This window comes from Numida meleagris, chromosome 9 (assembly GCF_002078875.1).
Source record: "Numida meleagris isolate 19003 breed g44 Domestic line chromosome 9, NumMel1.0, whole genome shotgun sequence".
In the NCBI taxonomy this organism is placed as follows: domain Eukaryota; kingdom Metazoa; phylum Chordata; class Aves; order Galliformes; family Numididae; genus Numida; species Numida meleagris.
Genome location: NC_034417.1, coordinates 17,374,715 through 17,395,050, shown reverse-complemented (window position 1 = coordinate 17,395,050; position 20,336 = coordinate 17,374,715). Strand labels below are relative to the sequence as shown.

The following is a 20,336-nucleotide window of genomic DNA, read 5'->3' as shown; positions in this document are numbered from 1 at the left end:
AATGTTCTGCTAAAATATCAATCTGTCTGTGGAAGCTTTTTCATAAATCATAGGAATCAAACATTCATAAGAACCTCTCCCACAGAAATGAGCTGCAGGTTTATTTTGCAGTGTTATTTCTTTCCCTTATTTTTTTAGGTGACAGATCCAGAAAATCAGTTAAGGGTAGACAGGCTAGTCTATAAAACTGCCTGGGAGAATAATGTATTCTGTTTCAGAGCTAAGGAAGGGTTTGTAAACCTGAAAGCTTGTCTGCTTTTTCCAGTTAGTTTAATAAGAAATACAGCTTCTCCCCACAGACTGTGCAGTTCTTGTACCTTTACACCACTGTGGCTACAAAATCATCACTTCTTTGCAAATAAATATAGCAGCTTCGGTCTCTTCTGATTAAAATGAAACTATAAAGGCTCTCACCAGACAGCGAAGCAGCTCGTGAGTTATGGAAAGCTAAATATATTGTAACACGTCGCAGCAGCTACAGATCTATGGGTTAACTCGGAGATTAGTTAAAGAGGTGAGGGTACTGTGTTTCCCAGGGGAAGCCGTTTCCCTCGTGAGCTTTCTCTGGGCTGCTTGCACCTGGGTTTTCCTGGGGTTTTGCCTGTAGCTGGAAGGAGCAGTGTGCTCGGGTACAGCTGGTCCCAGCGGGGGAGGTGGCCCGTCCCCAGGGTGTGCACCTACCTCCTTGAGGTGGCTTCTTGTGGGCGGCCTGCGACCGTGGGCCACTTTCACTCTATCACGAGTTACATGGTCCAAGGAAAGGCTCTCATCTACTTTCACCTTTAAAAGGAAGGGAAACAGAAAAAGAAGAAGGTCATTAATTTCTCACAGTCCATCTATAAAATTCTCACTGTCACGCAGGAAGGGATACAGCACTTGGATCCGGGGAAGGTTTTTGAATATTTTCCCTTAGTTCCAACTTGCCTGCAGAGCCCTACATGTATGTTATGGATATTTAAGGTATCTTTAGTGCGTGTTTATCTAAAAGCCTATGTTTATCTAAAAGGCACTGTACATCAAAGCACCCAACCCTCAGAGGTCTGCAATTACCAGCCTCCCCTCTACCAAGAGGGCAGGTAAGAGAAGGACACAGGAGGGCTTTGTTGTCCCCACTGCAGTCTGAGCTTGGAACGACTCCTGCATGTGGCAGAGCGCAGCTCTGAAACCGCTGTTGCCATCTTAGAGGTGAAAGCCCATTAATAACCGTGACCTGACGATGAACTGTATCAGCAGTTCTTTGTAATAGACCTTCCCTTGTACAGCTCTAATGACTGCAGGAAGCTGAATAGAAGGTGTGAGCAGTGACCTGGATTAATTGCAACTGTAGCTGAATTAACAAATTTATTTCCTGGAATCAGAGGAGAAATCCACTGCCTTCCATGTGTAGGCAGGGAGGAATCACAGAACGCTTAAGGTTGGAAGGGACCTCTGGAGGTCACCTGCTCCAACCTCTACTTGTCAAGCAGGGCCACCCAGAGCAGGCTGCCCAGGACTGTATCCAGGGCACTTCTGATGATCTCCGAGGAGATTTCTGAGGAGAAAGACTCCACAACTTCTCTGGGCAATCTAATAGGCTGAAGAACAGCTAATCTAAACAAGCTGAGAGCTTGACCCATTAGCTTGTGCCTAGCCTGTGCAGAAACATTTTAAATCTGAGGGCTGATCCTTAGAGGAACGAACAAGAATCAGTCTGGCTCTGTCTGAGCACCTGGGTCCTCATCAGGAGCATTGTCGCCAGGTGAAAGGGAAGGGAGGTGACACCAGAGCTCACCACACCATGCTGGGGAGGGGACTGTGGGCTGCCCACTGCTGCGCTGCTGCAGGCAGCTCCCAGTCTGTGTTGGTGGCTCTAGCAAGGGCTGAGCAGCATTGTGTTAGAGGGCATTGCATCTCCGACCTGCTGTAACATGAGAGCAGACCTGGCTGCTCAGCTCTCTGCTGCTCTGCTTTGTAATGGCTTCCCAGGCTGCTCATAGCTGCTTCCTGTAATTACACATGCTGCTCCTTGCTTGGTCCAAGGCCCAAGCAAAAACCTGATGTGGGATGTGATTTGCCTAGGTGAAAAAGGAGCATGTTCCTGCCTCTCCTCCAGCTTTTGCCCTGTCCTGAATCAAAGCAAAGCCAAAGCTCTCAGAGTTTGCATTCTCGAGCACCACCAACAGAACTTAGCTCTTTTCTCAAAACTTTTACTTGCTGCTTTAGTTTCCTTTGCTAAACAGATCTTGCTGATTTCTTAGTCTCCTAGTTATCCTGCCCAATTCTTCGTGTCATTTCTATAATGGTGGTTTTGTACACTTTCTTTTAGTTACAAAAACAACTACAGAATAGATACTGCTCTTTCAGTTTAGTTAGGGGCTGTTTACAAGGTAACAGGGAGCAGGGCAAAGTTAGTCAGGCTCGAGAATGTGCAGTTTTCATCCTCGCCTCTGCACACCAGCATGAGTGGGGGGAATTGGGGAGTGCTGGGGCCAGTGGAGAGGAAGGCAGGAAGAGCGCATGGGCTGAGAAACCTTGGAGTAACTTTCCACTGGACTTCTCTAGCCTGCAGCAAGAATAGCTGGTGGACTGAGTCACTGCAGATTTTTCCAGTCTTGAAGACTGTCCTAACCAAATACCTCAATTTCCAAGCTGCTTGGTGCTGGCCATCATGACAGTGTGAGGAAGACGAGTCCTCCCAGTTGCAGCCAGTCGCATCCTCCAGGACAGGGCAACATCACTGCCTTCACTGAGAGCCTGATCCAAAAGCCACTGACGCCATCAGACCATCTCCCGCTGACTTTGGTGAGCTCTGGTGTCCCATGGGTATCTCAGTGAGGTGTTAGCTCTCACAGCACTGACAATCCCTCTGCACCCCATCTACTCATCCTGCTGTGCCTGCTGCCTCTAACCCTACCAGAAAGGTTGCAAACGCCTCTCTTACATGTTCTAGCTTCTTGGGCTGGGAACTGGAGGGACTAAAAACTCCTAGCATGTGAGGATGCAGCTTGGTCTGCCTTGCATACCAGCTGTGAATGGGCTTTCTCTCCTTTGGCTGTGCCTGGCATTCAGGAAGGACAGGGAGCCTGGGGTCTCAGACAAGTTCTGTTGCTAGCTTAATAAGCAGTGAATGAGAACTGACACAGAAGTACATGAGTTTGAAAACTGCATCTCTTACCTCATCAAATATTTTGTTTTTGCCTCTGTTGATCCCCTCATTAAGGGCTTTTATCCACGATTCCTTTTCTTCCAAAGTTGGAGCTTGAAATTTGATATCATGAACCTGCAAGAGTGGAGAATTTTGCCTAAGCATTACTTGTCAAGAACAGAGAGGCAGCTTTCTGCGTTCTGTATATCCCTTCAGTTTTTATATAACATCCAGTTCCAGCCTGTGTTTAAACTACAGATTCCTTTGCACTTTGGCAAGTACTTCCCTTCATAGCTCCCGTGAACAGAATCTTGTTATGCTGAGCTGTTTGCTGTTGTTGTCTCATTTTTGCAACTACTAAGTAAAGTAGTAAGAAAGTTAAGAGTTTCTTGCTTCTGTAAAATATATGGAATAGCTCTTACAGCAGCAGAAAGTTGTTGGTACAGTGAATGGTCAAACTGCATGCAGCAAATCAGACTGAGAGTCCAAGTTGTTTTGTGGCAGTTCAGATGCTATTAACTACTTTATTTCCAACTTCCCTACAGGCTGCAAGTAGGAAACCCACATGCCACGGGCTCTGCTTTCTTCCCTGTTCCTGTGGCTCTGCAGAACAGAACCAATACAGGAATCCCAGGCTCTGACCTTGGCTGCACCAACCCTGCTTCAGCTGCACATAGACAAGAAGCAGCTAAGAGCAGTGTAAGTGAAAAAATTAATATCTTTTTCTCCTTGCAAGTGAAAAAAATAAAGCAGCAGACACTACAGATGTACATTTTCTGGGGTTTGAACTGTCCTAAGAATACGGAACAATTAGGCCATAGAAGAGGCAGCTGGTAAAAAGCATAGGACAAAACTGAGGACGGGAGCAATGAATTGTATGGCTGTCCCCCATTCGACCAGCTCTGCCCTTCCTCCAGAGTCATCTCAGGGCTGTGCTCAATGTTTTGAATCTCTTATTGACCACAGTAGGAACAAGAGGTAAGATGCTATTTATTTTTCTGCCAGGTATTTAACGTCCTCCACTCATCCAGCACCTTTGTATTGCCTTCAAGAGCACCTGTAGTCTCAGCCTTTTTGGAAATCAGGCCCCACATTCTGAAATCACAACAGATCACAACAGGGTCAGAACATCCAGACTATATAAAATGAGGGTGACAAAGCTAATGCTCTTAGCAGCTTCCTGTTTTGTTTATGGTACAACAAGGCAGCAACTACTTGAGGCTTCAGCAACTTCTGAAATCTTACATGCCTATGCTCTAGGCATCCCAGTAGGGATGCCCTCCTGACCCACACAGCACCATTAACAATTCTGTAGAGCTAAAGCCTGATCTCCTTACACTCACTCTGGCTATTTTGCTAGGAACATACTGCCCTTCCTTTCTGCAGTTACAGCTCACTGCAGTGCCAAGGTTTTATACCTGCACATCACAGCAACAAAGTGCAAGACCCTTGCAGCCAGCATGGCCAGCAAGGAGTTGAGGAGTATTTTTGGGAAAGTGTATTTGTTCAATTAGTTTGCGCATAAGATGATGGGGCCAAATGTCTTCCTGAGAGCACGGAGAAGAGGTTAGGGCCTGAACCATAGCACTCTGGAAAGAAGGGTTCTTTGTCTGGGGCGCAGAAGGATCATGCTAACCGGGGAACATAAGGAAGGCAAGGCTCCAAAACACGGTGACAGCCAGGTTTTGTTTTAGCCCAAGCAGGCCTGTTTTTGTGTGTGCTTAAAAACTTTTTTGTTTGGAAACGATTTTACCCCAAAGCTTTGTGATTACAAAAACATCTGAGAAAGCTCTACTTGTGAGCAGCTGTGCTGTTACACTGCCTGGCAAAGACCTGGCAGCCTGCACCAGGGTTTAGAAATCTTTGTAAGTGGTGTTCAAGGGAAGGATTCCTGCCCTGCTTCAAGCTTCCTCTTTTAATACTACTTTCTGTGCCTTTTCTTGGCCATGGACAAAAGCCGCTGGTCTCCCAAAACTGGGACTGTGACTAAGTGTTGGTGTCAGCTAGTGAGTGTGCAGCAGGGCAGAGTGAGGGCCCTGGGGAATTGCTGGCCATTACTGAGAAGCTGAGGTCTCCCTCCAGCATGCCCTATTAAATGCTGACCAATGGCTGCGGCCACCTATTACAGACCTAGTGGACAGCATGGGGAGGGGAATGCGTGGGGAGATGCTTCTAAGGCAGCAGCACAGCTGCCAGCGCACCCAGTTTCCTTTCTACAAGAACATTTTTCTCCTTTTTAGCATAATATCCACAGATACTAAGGAAAAATCAGGCTGCTCGGTCTCTGAGGCTGGCGCCCGGGATGCTGCCACACTGAGCCTCATTCTTTCCTTGTGGTCCATTGCTTGTCTGCCTCCCTCTGTAGCTCGTGTCCTCCACCATGGGCACTGGGGAGAGGAGGCTTGCCTGTAGTGGGATGGAAGCTTGCTATACAGCTGTGGAAAAAAGAAGCCAGGGGAGCTGTTCTCAGTTCTACTTGTGCTCTGTGGTTCTGTAGACTAGTGTGAGACAAGGAAAAAATTAATTTACTTTGTCTTTATTTTTATTCATCTGAGTACTCAGATATCAGAGTACAGCTTTAGGTAGGGTCTGATCTCCAGCAATTTTAGGTAGAGAGTCAGTGACACCAACCCTAAAGCCAAAGGGCAGGAAGCAGGGCAGCCCATCTGCCCTCCTACCTGCTGAGCCAGCTGAGACTGAGTCATGACATAAACAACTGCCTGGTGTGCCAGGAAAAGCTGTCATGACTGAACCTAATGTGATAGTGACCATTGTGAGCCATGAATACAGTGTATGCAATTTACTGTAAGTGAGTTCAGAGCACAGTGCAGCCAGCCAGTTCCTGCTGAATCACTGGCTGCATGTCATGCAACAAAAGAGGCTCACACTGGTCAGTGGCCGTGACGACAGTGAGCACATCTCTCTGACTGCCCTGTGTCTTCTCATCAGTCTTCTGCAAGCAGGGATGACCTCTTGGCTATGCTGACCCCACTTTCCAGGGCCAGCTGGAAATCACTAATCTGACAAGCCTGGAGAACCAAAAAGCTGCAGTCTGACATTTACCAATACTAGCTCTTTGCTGAGCTTCTCTGCTTGATCCTACCAATCTGTCAAGAGGCGAGTGACAGAAACCTGTGTCTTCTCAGCCATTTCAGTGTAAAGCTTCAGCTGCTGGTAGGGGTGGCTGGACTGTGAACTGCTTGTGATCTGCTGGCTGAGGTGTGGGAACATGTTCCCCTCTGCCGGCTTTTGTCACCAGGTGGTCACCTCCAGCAGATGCCAGAGCACAGCTGGGTCAGTAACTACCCAGACTGCACCAGAGGCTATCTGCCAGATGTGAGGTCATCTCCTGAATTTGGGTCCTCATCAGGTTAGATCATGGAGGAAAAAGTGGAAGCAAAGGGACTGTCAGTTAGAGGATTCTTGTGTGTTTTTTTCTGCAGCTGAACCAAGAGCTGCCTCAACCGTGGGAATAACGCAGTCTCTCTGCCAAGTTCAGCCTGGGCAGACCCCAGGAGCAGACTCCTCAGAGCACAGGCAAACGTACCTCACTGCAATCTCTTTCAGCTTCCCAATCTGGGCCCCTGCTGAAGGGAGCCACAGGTACCTCCAAAGTTAACTGAGGGGAAGAAAAAAAAGCAGTGGAAATTTCCACTCCTGAACACACAAGTGCTGAGCTTGTGCCTGGCAGTGCTAGGGCAGGACGTGTGGGAAGCTGCAGCACTTGCTGGTGGACTCTTTCCCGTACTGCCACCCTCTTTCTTCCCATTCTTCATCCTGGTAGCTGAAGGCTTTCAGTCCTGCAGAATACCAGACTTGTGCCAATCTCTGGAGTCTCTAGGCAGCTTACATGAGACATGGTTTACGCTGCTGTTTGCATCATGAGTACATTTAAGGTCTCCAAGCCAAGGTTGCTGCCCCTTCTTACAAATTCTCTGCTCAGCTGTCCGTGTCCAACAGTTTCCATTTAATTGCTGAGAGTGGAGTGAAGCATTTAGATTTCTAAGCAGAATGGTCTTCTGCACACTTCCAACTTCCTTTGCTGAAGAACAGAAGTGCGGGAGGCAGCGCTTTGTTTCAGTTCCGCACGAGGATGCTGTCCAGTGCAGGCGTGTAACACGCTTATATTGTTGTGGCTTAACAAGAATGTCATCCTTGTGAATTGGGCAAGCAAAATCTGGGGTACTGCTATCAAAGAGCAGTGTTTAGCAAGGCAACTTACTTATTTGGGTGCAACTGTAGCTACAGAGCTGTTTTAACTGAGTCATTCACTGCAAGCAGAGCTACACTGAGCTCACACTTCCTGGGAAGACTCTGGGAAGGGTCTGAACAGTTTCTGTTTTATTGTTTGCTCTTTGCAAGTGTCCTCTGCTCTTCAGAAATGTCCCATCAAGTATTTAAACCTGGATTCCCCTACAGTTAAACTGGGGTCCCTGCTTTCTACAGTGACATTCCTATTTGTGCACTGGAATAGAAATGGCCTTTCCTGGCTTACTCGCTTGCTTTCTGCATTCTCCAGCACTGTGCTCAGGATAGGGGGCAAAGAAAATTAGCAAAACGTGGTAGGGCTTGGCAAGCCACTTCAGAGGGTGACTTAAAGCTGTAGTGCACGCTGCAGATGGCAGCAAGTCTCCCAAAAGGAAAATGTTTAGCAGCTATCTATTGCCGCAGCTGTAATTCCAAAACAGAAGAAGGACAGTTGTGTACGTTGGCCTCCTCATTGAAGTTTGTTCTAACATCTGCAAAAGTATGTTGTGTGTCAACACCCTCACCAGATTCCCAGCCAAAAGGAGGGTGGGAGGGGAGCTACAAACAGGGAACTTTTCATTTATAAAAGCCCTCCCTTTTACCAAAAGAGCCTTATAAAAAGTGGCTGCTATCTAGGTCTCCATTTAGTCATTGGCATGAAAACCAGGGGAGCTGTAAACTTGCCAGGATGCCAAAAGGATGAAGTTTCCCTCTCAGTGCAGAATTTGGGCATATCTTTCTCCTAGCAAGAAACAAAAGGTTTAGGAACAGATCCCACACTCTTTGTTGATTCATGCAGTGGTGCAGAAACATACAGCTATTGTACACTTTGTCTAAGTAATAAACTTGCAAATAATAATAATTCCTACTATGCCTCCATCTCTGCTCACACAGGCTATTATTTGCCTCCCTGGGAGTAGGTGTGCACACACAAGGTAGCCAGAAGCATTCAGCAGGGGCAGTTGTAGTGGTTCAGTCTCCCTCTAGAAAATCCACCAAGCCTGCCAAGGTTAGGCATTTTCGATCTAAAATGGACATGATTTGTGATTAATGAAGTTACAAAACAAACGTTAAACCTCCAGCCAAACTGGAGAGACTCACTGCTTTGTATCCAGTGCTGAGGAGGAGCTTACTAGCAGAGGGCTCAAATTCCAGGCTACCATAACCTTGGTGTGTTGTGCTTAATATCGCTTTTCTTCCTGACACAGACTGGGCCTAGTTGCAAAACAAGCATCATTCCCCTTGTCTCTCCACCCCAAGCCCGGTCCAAGTGAATGTTTTGGGGCAGGAGGACCGTCCCCGTTTTTGTCATTGTGAATGAAGTTTAGCACAAAGATGCTCTGAACTCAGCTGGAGTCTTGAGGCACCGTTACACAAATAAACACTGAGTGAATGAAGTGAAAGAATAAGCAGCAATGACAGCAAGGACTAAACAGTCTCCATTTATTCAAACAAAATGGAGATGAGGAAATGCATGTGAGTTGATATTTTTGGCTGTTCGTATTCTTATGGAAATTAATATGTTTTTTGTCTCCTAACAACGTCTTGGATCCGTGTGGAAAAATTTAATGAGATCTTTTAAGCCAATAAAATCGCATTGAAATCAGAATGTAAGTCAAAGTGAGTTATTTAAGAGCAACAACAGAAACATCCTAGCCCATAGAGATGCTGATACATTGTTAGCAGGAAGGAAGAAAATCTTGCCTAGTATGTGTAGTGATGATGAACATATACAGGCCTACATATAAGAAAAAGTGCTTCCTTGCATACAGTCATGCTCAGGTGGATATAGAACTCCTTTGCAATATCAGCCTGGTTATTAGTTTCTGGATACAACTAAGCGCTGCACAGGCACCTAAGGTTGTAGAGTTTCATTAAATCTGCAGAATAAGTTTTCTTCTAAGAACTGTTTGGCTGCAAGAAACTTTGCAGTTACTTTGCAGTTCTTTGAGATTCTCAAATGAGCACGTCCACGTACAGGACCTGGCCCAGTACGTGGATTGGGATCACTGATTTCACTGGAACTTCGGCAAAGCTACAGCACACACAGCTGGGGCAGGGACACTTCCTCACCCTGGGCACACTGGGGAACAGCAGGGTATGGTCTCACACCACTGCTCAGGGAGCACTGGGAGAAAGAATATGATAAAGCAGGAAAAGACCACGAGGAAAATATTCGTGTAAACTGAATAAAAGGAAGAGCCTTTCCTCAGCACAAGAATAAAGTCTGCAGGACAGTAGTGTTCGTCTTTGTACATCTTAGGCCATCCACAAACATAGGCAATTTCTCCTAGCTGCCAAACTACTGAATTTCAGAGCCTTTTGTCTGCTGCCTGGGGGCTCATTTTGAAGTTAGCAGAATTGAGGGTGAAGAGAAAGCAATCCTACCTTCTTACCCGGGGAGCGGATTAAAATGAAACGGTTTTTCTTTTTTAGTAGTGCGCGCAGTTCCTGGCACTTGTCATAACTCTCCAGTTCCACTGTTTCTATGCATTTCTGCTCATCCTGCAGAGAGGGAATGAAACATTATTATGAATAGGAGGCACTGAAATCAATCATATACCATCAACCTCTGCATGTGTTCCCTTTGCATCTGCCGAAAAGCTCTTCTGTCTTAAAAATAAATCTGCACGCAGACGGCAAGCCCCCACAGATCAGGTTGGTATCCCACACCCAAGAAAGCATGCAGGTCTCTAAGCTATGGGCTGATTTGTGGCTAGTGGTCCACAGTGGCTGAGCAAATAACACGGTGTGGACAAGAACACCAGCCTCTGCCATCTCTGTTGGCTCCTTCCAAGGATCTGCAGACAGATGCAATGTGAGAAGGACCTTTGCCCAGCTACAGGCTGGGAATGTGCTGCCAGTCCTGCCATAGGGGTTCTTGCTGCTCTATCCAACAAGTAACACACCACACTTTCATAAGGTTTCCTGGCATGATCTCAAAGCACCCCCAGATCCCAGCTTAGCCTGGTTAAATCACCTTCTTCCTGCCATGAATGAAGCCAATGTTATTCTGCTTTTTCACAGGGAAGAAGATGGAGCAGGCATCGCAACTGCCCGAGCCCCACAGGAAGCCCGTGGTGGATGCGAGCTGAGCCCTGACAGCACGCTGAGCCAGGCAGCCTGGCCCTCCTGTGAGCAAGGTAGGTGGCAGCCACGTGTGACCGGGGTGCACTTCTCTTGCAGCCGTGCTCTGAGCTGTCAAAATGCCTCAGACTGGAAACACAGTCCCGTACAGCCAGCACAACTGTCAGGGCCAACGTCTCATTGGGGAATATTTATCTCTGGTGTATCTGCACTGATGACTGCAAGCCATGAACTTGGCTCATTTCTCCCAATAACATAACTAAAATTCCACACGTGGTGCATGGCTCAGTTCAGCTGCAGAGCACCATCCCTAATAGGAATTGCAGCGTAGCGCCAGGCAGATAATATTATTCATGTCTCAGAACAGACCAAAACTCCCTTTTGCTACATATTACATAAATAAGCAGTGAGAATTGCCAAGCAGCTCTTGCCAGTGAAGTGCTTCAGTCAGCGTGCCTTGTGAACCTCTGTGTTACCATCCTAAATTAAAACCTCCGGCCACGACCGTCCCCAGTTCTGATTCTGCTCATATTTGTACTCGTTCGAGTTTGTATTTAGCAATTCCTGTAGCAGTGAGGGGGTGTGGGGTGAGGAAACGTGTCGTAGCCAGGAAGTTACTGCGTGGCTGGAGGCAGGGAATGGAGAGTTCAGAGGGAAGTGGGCTGCGGGGAATTTCCTTCACTTACCACTTGACATTTAAGTCACTGTGCAGAGCCCAGGCTGCCTTCAGATTTTTAACCCTCTGATCTGGAGATGGGGGCACAGCAGAACTAACGTGGGGATGCAGAGCAAGTTCTGAGCCACTGAGGGCCGTCTGGATCTAATTTAGGTTTATTATTGTTATGGCATTACTGTTTATTTCATTTAACACTGAGTAGGTGAATGTGACCAGAGAACCGGGAAGAGGTATGTTAAGAGGAGGAGATTCATCTGCCCAAACCTAAAACCTCACAGATAAAATCCTGCTGACATTACTGAGCCCTTTAAAGGCTCCTGCTGCCTGGTTTTGCAATGTCACTGCAAAAGGACAGGGATGGAAATAATAACCCTTTGGCAGCCAACAAATCAGAGAGAAGGGTGAGGTCAGCGATATGTGCCTAGGGGACGGTGATCTCATCCTGGCCTCGGGGAGGTGACCACCCACATCCCAGTGCTGCCACACGACTGCTGTGGTCACCACCTCCTATGGGAAAGTTTGCTGAGCTCGGGGTGGAGGTGGCTTGGCTGGACACTGATGAGAGATCTGCACAGAGCCCCCTGGCAACCCTACACATCCTTGGAGAGCGGCTCTGCCCCCAGCAGAGCCCAGTGGTTCTGTGCCACACCCCTTTGTCCCTTGTTCCTGCCTGCCTCTTGGACAGGAAGCTTCCCTCAGATCCTGTGTGAGCCATCCTCTGTATCCTAACAATAGCCAGGGGCTGCGATGAAGCTGGGGGACAAAAAGGACTCTGCAAGTTGAGCAGCTTTGCTGTGCTGTCTTTTGACTTTCAGCTGCCCCTCTTCCCCTGGGGAGGCTGTGGGATTACGGGCCGCCCAGGGAATAAAGGCAGCGAGGAAGGGAACATGCAGGGCCCTGCCTCCCAAGGACACTGACTTGACTTTGCTCCTTCATCTCACAGACTGGAACTTCTCAAGTTATCCACTTCAAGGAAGGCAGGGGAGAGAGCAGCCAAAGAAAAAAAAAAAAGCCCCGTGTATGAGGTAAGGGAAAAGCTTGAAGTTCAGGCAGTGCCAAAGTGGGACTTTTGTCTCTGTTTCACCCTTGGCAAGTGGCCAGCCCCTCTGTGTGCCTACCTGGTCACAAAGAGATCCTTTATGTCTGTTCTGCGTGACTCAGATAAAGACCAAAGGGCCTGACCCTGCCACAGGTCTCCAGGTCCCTCCAGCCTCCTGGGACCTGGAGGATGCTCGGCATCAGGCAGAGACAAGTTTGCTTTCAGAGCCCTGCCCCTACAAACTAGTCTCAGACACAAGCTCCTGCTGCATTTTGCCTCTGGTATCCCAAGGAAGTGAAAACAATTCTTCTCTATTGCACTGAGACACAAAGGCTGGATTGAGCTGCCTGAATCCCCACTCAGCGGTCTCTCCTCCCAGCAAAGCACGGCCTGCAGGGTGTCCCATGGCACTGCATCTGCTGCCCATCTCCACGCCTCTCCCATGGCCACCGACATGACCAGGGAGCGGGGAATTCCCTTCAGGCCTCCTTCCCTCTATAGATTTTAGTGCTTGTTTTTTAAATTGCTTTTGTATTTGCTGCAAGGGGCAATCAATAAGACACTTAAAATCCTGGTACAGAAAATCCTACACTCGTGATTTAATGCAGAAAAACAATACCATTAGCTATTCATGGAGCAGACACTGCTACTTAAACATGTATGTGTTTGTAAGCGTTTCAATGCCTTGCCCTGAGGGAGAAAATTACTAAATACCTATACATATTAATGCATATGCTTAGCCAAGGAATCAGACTTGGCAAACCTACAATTTCCTGAATGAAATGTTGATAAAAAGGGAGAACAGAACCGGTAACATTTTTACTTATCTGAAAGTAAAATTTCTAGCAAAGACCGCATCACCAACACACATTAATGGTCTGTGACCCTCCATTCTCTGTACAGTGTCTAGAGTGCTTGAAATAATACTCCTCTTCTCCATCTGAGGATCTCAAAGCATTTTAATAAATCACATTTGGGTATACATTGCTACCACTTTACCAGTGCAGAAACGCAGATACCACTGCTGAGATCACACAGGCAGCCAAAGGCCTCGCGGAACCTCTGCTTCCTAGCAGACATTTTGCCTGGTAGGTTTTTTGCCCTGTCATGTGGCACGCTTCTTTAAAAAAAAAAAAAAACGGAAGAATCAAAAAAAAAAAAAAAAAAGAAAAAAAAAAAAAAAAAAAAAAAAAGGAAAAAAAAAAGTTAAAATCAAAAAGACCGATTCTCTCTAATCCATGGAGTGATGGCATGGATTTGTTTGGCCTTTCTGCACAGGACTGCCTGTTCTGCAGATGCCCTCTGTAGTTCTGTGGGCTCAGTTTTTATTCCAGCAAGAATATGCAGAGACAGGAAGACAGGAAACATCACTATAAAATGACCTGCCTATTTGGTTCTGCGTGGGCTTGTGCACAGCACGCCTGTCACTGAGAGGTGTCAGTAATTTCCTTGGGACCTGAAGCCACAGAGCTGTATGTATTTGCATAGGTGCACCTCTCCTGACATTTGGGTATGTAATATGTACCTTGTACATATGTCTTTCTGAACTGAGTCTTAAGTTTACATCAAGGTGCAGCTGTAGATGGAGCCTCAGCAGATAAGAAGGAATACATTGCATCAGCTGGATGAAACCTGCAGCACAGAGAGGCACGGCTTTCACCCACCGTCTGCCACAAGTAATACAATAGCCATTTGCAATTTGCCTTCAGGAGGTAGCTATGCTTTAAAACAGATGAACAGATGCAATATGGGGAACCTGCTTCCAAGGCAGGTCAGAAGCACATTCCAGGAGATTTCTATTGATGGTGCTAAAACACAGTGTTTGTGTTACGCTTAGGCTGTACTTAAAATGTTACTGCCAGCATATTTTGTTGGCCTTCTCTGCTGTTATTCTGCACATACAAACTTCAGAGACAAGTGCAGCTGCCAGCCTTGTGCAATTGCATAAACAAGTGTGCCTGCATATGGAACAACTGCTGAAGGCAATGTTAACACCTCTTCAGGAAGGGCTCCAACACACCAGGGACTGATAAAAGGACAGCGTGTCCAAGGCGCTAGCTCGTTTCGTGGAAATCGGATGGGTTTCAATAAGCAGACTCTCAGCTTGCCCTCGGACATGGAAGCTGGCCTCCCTCCCACGTAACTATGCTGGTCTAACTCAGCTTGTATTTCTGTTAGCCAGTGTTTTACCTCTGTGGTTTTTTAGGGCTGTTAACCTCCAGTTCAGCAAACCCTGAATAATCCCATTTAAAAATCTCTCTTCTTAAGAGCCAAAAAATGCAGATTGAAATCGGGAAATTTCAGAAGCCACCCGAGCACACTGCTCTGCAGACTCTCCTTTGACACTGGGCAAGTCACTTCTCATCTCAGAAACTTCCCTGGTTGTGAGACAGAGACAGCAACGCTGCCCTAACTCATGTTACTGGAAGATAAATACAGTAATAAACATGAACTACAGTTCTGCAGTAACAGAGCCCCTCCTGAGTACAGAAAATTGCCATTTCCTTTGGTTGCCTTGTTGTAAGTCTGCACAATCACATGCTATCCTATTGTGCTACCAGATAATTTTGTAGCAATTTCCTCTCCTGAGATATTTGACTTCACTGTAAGCTAGTTTAATAGCCTATAGATATTAACATGATCCCTTATTTACAATAATGGGGCCTTGTAGCTACTGTAGCTTACAGATGCAATTTATTACAGGATGTTACCACAATCCGCAGGCTACCAGAAAACATTATGTCTGGTTGTTACAAATGCCATTTTCCTTGTTGAGATAGTAAAATAACCCTTTAAATGATCAGGATTTTTCCTTCTTCTGAATGTCTGTGAAAATGAATCTTACTTTAAAAGCTTCCTTCTCCCTCATGGTAATAAGAACCTCAATGTATCTTGTTTTTAAAGGCATGCCCTTTAAAAAAAAAAACAAAAACATGTCGTGTTTATAGATTTGAATCTGTTTGTTCCTGTAGCTTCAGCTGGAGTCAACAGGTGTCTGGGGCACTGGGATGTGATCTGGAGACAGCCAGCAGTTTGCAGGACAGGCCGTATCTCTGCAGAAGAGCTGCAGGTCCCCAAACCCCCACTGCTCCGCCTGTCTTCCAAGCTCCTCATTACCTGACACTGACTTCTCATTTCAGTATTCTCGCACTCGTTGTGTCATTTCAAAACCAAGAACAAACGCCTTCTGAAAGCCTTGGGATGTGGGGAGAGCGGGAGGTAATATCATTTAACCCAAAGTGCTCGTAACAAATCTTCCATATTAGGCAATACTATGTTTTTAGAAAAGAGAACCAAACTCATTTGTCACTCCTGTTGTTCCTGAAACCATCACAGCAGTGCAACTAGTGACATGTTTCCCCATTCCTGTTCCCTTGACGTGCTGCACGGAAACTAGACATGCTTTTGTCTTCGAGCACCCTGATGCTCACAAATGCCCCAGTCTCCTTGTGCCAGGTGCCACACAGGAGTGTGTACCAGCAGGGCTTAGCCACAGCTGCCCCCATCTCAGACCTCTCTGGGCTGCAGCTTATGTGATCTGCCCACTAATTTATTCCTTTGGGGACCTCTGGGGCCAACTCCACTCTTACAGAGCCCTTTCAGCCCAGGAACAGAGCGCTAGACTCAGGGATATTTCACTTTTCATTCTTCTCGCATGAAGATACAGGGCAGATTTGGCTGGGCTCTTACTTATTTCTCACTGGATTAGAAACAGCTCTAAATGAAGCCATGAACTTAAGGCATGCAACTTATCTAGGGAAGTTCAGGATAAGGCTCCCAGGGGTCCTTCTCTTACCACTAGCTTGCTCAACTAACAGGAAGGGATGAGCCAAACCCAAACCGTGTCCTCGTTTAACGAGAAATCAAGCACTCACAACCTTATCCTGTGCCCATCGTGGCTAAACGAGACCCTGCACAGCCTGGCAGGCAGCAGCTCCAGCTTCTTGCAGGGTGCCAAGCAGCTGCAGGGCTGCCCGTCGTGCCCTCCAGCAGCAGGTGGGCAGTCAGGCTGCTACAATGCGGTTTTAGCCTGTAAATGCCAAAAACTGCGAGTGCATATCCTGCTTCCGCCCCAAGTCTTACCCTGTTCACCTTCTCACAGGATGTCCTGCCCCCGTTTTTTTTTGTTTTTTTTAACAATGGCACTGTCAAAATATTTACTGCCTGAAATATTTATGATATTTAATATACTCTAAAATGCAGCAGCTGTCTCTTCTTCGTTTAACCTCCCTGAAGGTATCAGCAGAAGTCCTTCTGAAAGGAATGGGCTGGAGAGGAGAGTGAAAATCAAAGGACTGTGTCACGGAGGGCTTGACCCTGCCCAAGGGGGGTAAGCTGTGACCATACCTCATCCTCGTAGACCACGAGCTGTGTTTTCCGCAGCTGGACGTAGCGATCCTTCCACAGTCCCAGGAGTCCCCCACTGCTTTTCTTTATCCAGCCGAATTTCTCTGCACTTGGAGCAGGCTTTGGTTTCTCCGAGACCTCCTCCTTTGTATCCTGCAGGGCCACCAAGAGAAGCAGAAGGGAGAAGTTACGCTGAGAGCACCTTCCGTCCATCTAATGACAGTCCTTGGGAAAGCTTGCCCAGCTAAGACCTCAGCACCCACCATGTGCAGTCCCTCCCCAGCAGCTCACAGGGAGAAAGGCTGGGACCAGACTGGCATCTTCCAGGGAACACTTCTGCAAGGAAGAGGAGAACTCAGGCAGCTCCTGCCCCACAGCCCAGGCCTTTGGGACAGGGCTGGGGAGTGGACGCGGACCCTGAAGACGCTGCTGCCCTGCACGCAGAATCCAGCACGGCTGCTGCCCTAAGCCTTTCCCAGGAACAAGCAGAGCCAAATCCCCTTACGAAAACACCTCACCGAACTCGTGACCCTTAAGAGGAGGCCAACCCCAAATCCTTCAGAGCCCTTCCCAGAGCCACGCTGTTACCCCAGATTTGGCTTTCCTCCCGGGACACAGGACCTGTTGTTGCCTGTAATGGCACTAAGCAGGACTTTCACAAAACAAAGGATGCACGACCAAGGCAGAACCCCAAGCATCCCCAAATGGCTCTGGCTAGCTGCTGATAGGAAAAAGAAAAATCAAAACAAAACAAACCAGAGTGTCTGTAGCTCAAATATCATGTTTCCTACCATGAGGAAATCCCATGTGCATTGCAAGGAGTCAGAGCCAGACATTCCCGTGGCCAGAAGGGAGTGGGGATAGGGCAAGTTGAGTACAGACAGGTTCCAAAAATCCAGAGGAAAGCTTTACTAACAAATCTGTTTCCGTGCACCAGACTCCCAGCAAACACACCCTTGGATAGCATTTGGGTGAGCTGTTCCTTAAAGATAGAACTTGCACCCATAATGAGAAGCAAAACAGATTAAATCCCCTGTGCACAAGCACTTATTCCAGCCTCCAGCAAGGTCAGGGAGAGGCTTGATGTCTGCAGCACAAGCAGACTGCCTCTGGTAAAGGTAAATCACTTGGAAATGGCCACCAGCCTCAGGGTGCTTCGCAGAAAGCAGCTGTTTCATGGTGCTGTGCTGCGTTTGACAAGGCCCCGCGACAGGATGACAGCGCACCAACAACTTTTCCGGGAAATGAGGAGGACTGTGTTTTTTTTAAGCTTGACTTCTTAGGTTGCCAGGAAGTTGCAGTCAGTTGCGATCCGCTCCTTCAGCAAACACCAACAGCTGCACCAATGCAGACCTGTTGGTGCATCATTCCTTTTGATGTCATCCTTGGGTAACTGGGCAGGGGCTTTGACCTCACGCCTCGCAGTTCTGCGTGGATGTAGCTGCTCCAACACTGGCTCCTCACCTGTCACCCTGATACTCCCAAATGGGTCGGGGCTTTTTGCTGTGCAGATCAATTTTTATTTTTTCTCTCGATGGCAGAATGGCTGCCTGAAAACACGCAGCAAATCAGCCTATCTGTGGCCTCTTTGCTCTGCAGGGTGAAAACCCTCTCCTCTGTGGTTTTACAATAAAAGTACTCACTGTAAAGTTGCAGCATTTCACATCTACTGCTAAAAAAGCAACCCACCCTGGTCATTGGTTTGGTTGGAAGCTATTCTCACGCTTGCTCTCCTGTGATCTCACAGCCTTCACCAGCTCCCTGACATCTCGAGGCAATCTCTCTTCTCCATCCCATCAGGACTTCCACTTCTGGGCAAAATCATCCCTCTCTGAGCCTGGCAGCTAACCTCCTGTTTGTAGCAGGAGTGCTGCTCCGATCCATGCACAGGGCAGAACCCATGCACAGGACACTCTCCCAACCACACGGCGCTTCCCATGGTGCTGGCATCCCATGCCTCTGGCTCACGCAGCCCCGCGACGTGTCAGCGAGGGGAGGTTTGCCAGGGCACAGCGCTGGGAGCGGGGCTCGGTGTCCGCTCCACGCTCGCTGCCTGTGATTCCATGACTAAAATTGGAGAGCCGCACAAAGAGATGATTTGTTGTTGTTAATTCAGCTTTCTGCGGGTATTCCTTCTGCTGGAGGCAAGAAATGCTAAGATAGCCATTCTAGGATGTTCCCCGGCTGGATTCATGCCTGAAGCTGGTGTAAATCCATGAGAATAAACCCACTGACATCAGCCAAGAGAGCCAGCATAACTGAGGGAAGAACTGAGTTATTCTGTCACTGCCTGAGCCAGCAGCGCTGGTCCCACAGCCGGTACAAGTCCTTGGTGTGATTTGTAGCACGGTGGCATTAAAAGTGCAGCACGAGTTGGACTCCGCTTTACCCTCATGTTTTACAGCTCGGCAGAGATGTCAAATTAGGGACGTGGGATGGGTTTTTATTTAACAATTAGGCAGTTATTTCTGCCTTCCTTCCCCTGAGTTATAGGGGCCCACAAAACCACATACTTTCTATGTCTTCTGACAACAGCAAAAACCAACAGTTGGATTGCAGCAGTGCTTTCACAAGTTGCACACGCTGCACAGGAGAGTTTTACTCAGCAAGCAAGTGGTGCAACTGGTCCATCCCATACTGCAGCACGGATGCATCTCCAGCTGCATCTCCAGCTGCGTTCCCAGACCTCAGCTCCTTTCCTACCCCTCCACGTTCCCTCACGATGTGTTGTTGGCACTTCCATGACTCCATGATGCGGGAGCAAAGCCAGACACCGCTCACACCCACGTGGGACCCGGGAAGCTGCACTGGTGCCCACTCCCAGGAGGACTCATTTGTGGCTAATGAAGGGCACGCAGCCCCCAGCCCGGCAGCGCCCGCTGCGTGCAGCCGCCAGCTGGAAGCACTTTGTGCTGTGGATTAATTTCATGGATGCCGGCGGATAATGACAACTTTCAGTTGCTACCATGCTGGGCTGCCTTTTGGTCTCCCCGCTGTCGTGACCCTTTTGGAAGAAGTCCTTATTCTCGCCACAACATTTGAGGAGTTAAGCAAGGGGGGAGCAAGCCAAGCTCCTAGTGCTGCACGTCCCAGAGCCCACAGCCTCCCCTGCCGCACCTTCCTCGTGCATCAGCAGCAAAACCTCGTTGGGTGGAAGGGGACAAGGAATAATCGGGTGAGCAGACGCGTGGAGGAGAGGACCTGCTCAACTTGCCAGCAAATCTGTGGCATCACGGGGCCGGGAAAAGCTCCACGTGCAGAAGCACGACAGCCTTCCCCAAAGGAGGAGGAGGAGGAGGAGGAGGAGGAGGAGGACGGCCGCTGCCAGGCACCCGGCCAGCACCCAGCTCGCGCCCGCTGGAGGCACAGCCCGCAGCAGGACCCAGCGCGGGGTGCCCTGAGCGGCGTGCCACCGGGAGCGGCCCCGCAATGCCCGCCCTCCCGCAGCACCCCAACTCAGCGGCAAGTTGCACAAGCCGCGGGGCTGGGGATGCTGCGGCGGCAGCAGCAGCGGGACCCCCCGGCCTGGGACCGGCCGCGATGCCCCTCCCCGGGGCTGAGCCCCTTAACGCGTCCCGGTACTCACTTGCTCCATGGTCGGACCGGCCGCCTATCCTCGCCGCCCGCTCAGGGGCTCCGCCGCCGCCGGCGTCCCGCAGCCGGGCGGGGGGACATTCCGGGCCGGGCCGTGCTCTGCCTCCGCAACAACTTCTCGCAGAGCAGCAGCAGCAGCAGCAGTCGAGCGGCAGCACCGGGTTTCCGGCAGCTCCGGAGCTGCGAGCGCGGCCCCAGGGAGGCGGGGATCCCCCTCCTCC

The 20,336-nt window shown here is 48.6% G+C and overlaps 1 protein-coding gene and 1 long non-coding RNA gene across 3 annotated transcripts in view; one reads left to right on the top strand and one right to left on the bottom strand.

The window, feature by feature from the left end:
* LOC110403524 overlaps positions 1–9,749 on the top strand; it is a 25,117-nt gene extending 15,368 nt beyond the window's left edge. The window contains exons 2-3 of one of the 2 annotated variants that reach the window (XR_002441701.1): positions 2,629–2,781; positions 3,670–9,749. This is a non-coding gene — a long non-coding RNA (uncharacterized LOC110403524). Of the gene's footprint in view, positions 1–2,541; positions 2,782–3,669 lie in introns of both variants that reach the window. The other variant, XR_002441702.1, reaches the window with a different exon arrangement.
* PLEKHO2 (pleckstrin homology domain containing O2) overlaps positions 1–20,336 on the bottom strand; it is a 26,630-nt gene extending 6,294 nt beyond the window's left edge. The window contains exons 1-5 of the mRNA XM_021406777.1: positions 20,108–20,336; positions 16,522–16,674; positions 9,761–9,877; positions 3,155–3,259; positions 682–780 (exon numbers count right to left, since the gene is read on the bottom strand). Of these exons, the coding sequence (XP_021262452.1) occupies positions 682–780; positions 3,155–3,259; positions 9,761–9,877; positions 16,522–16,674; positions 20,108–20,116 (483 nt within the window). The 5' untranslated portion in view covers positions 20,117–20,336. The remainder of the gene's footprint in view (positions 1–681; positions 781–3,154; positions 3,260–9,760; positions 9,878–16,521; positions 16,675–20,107) is intronic.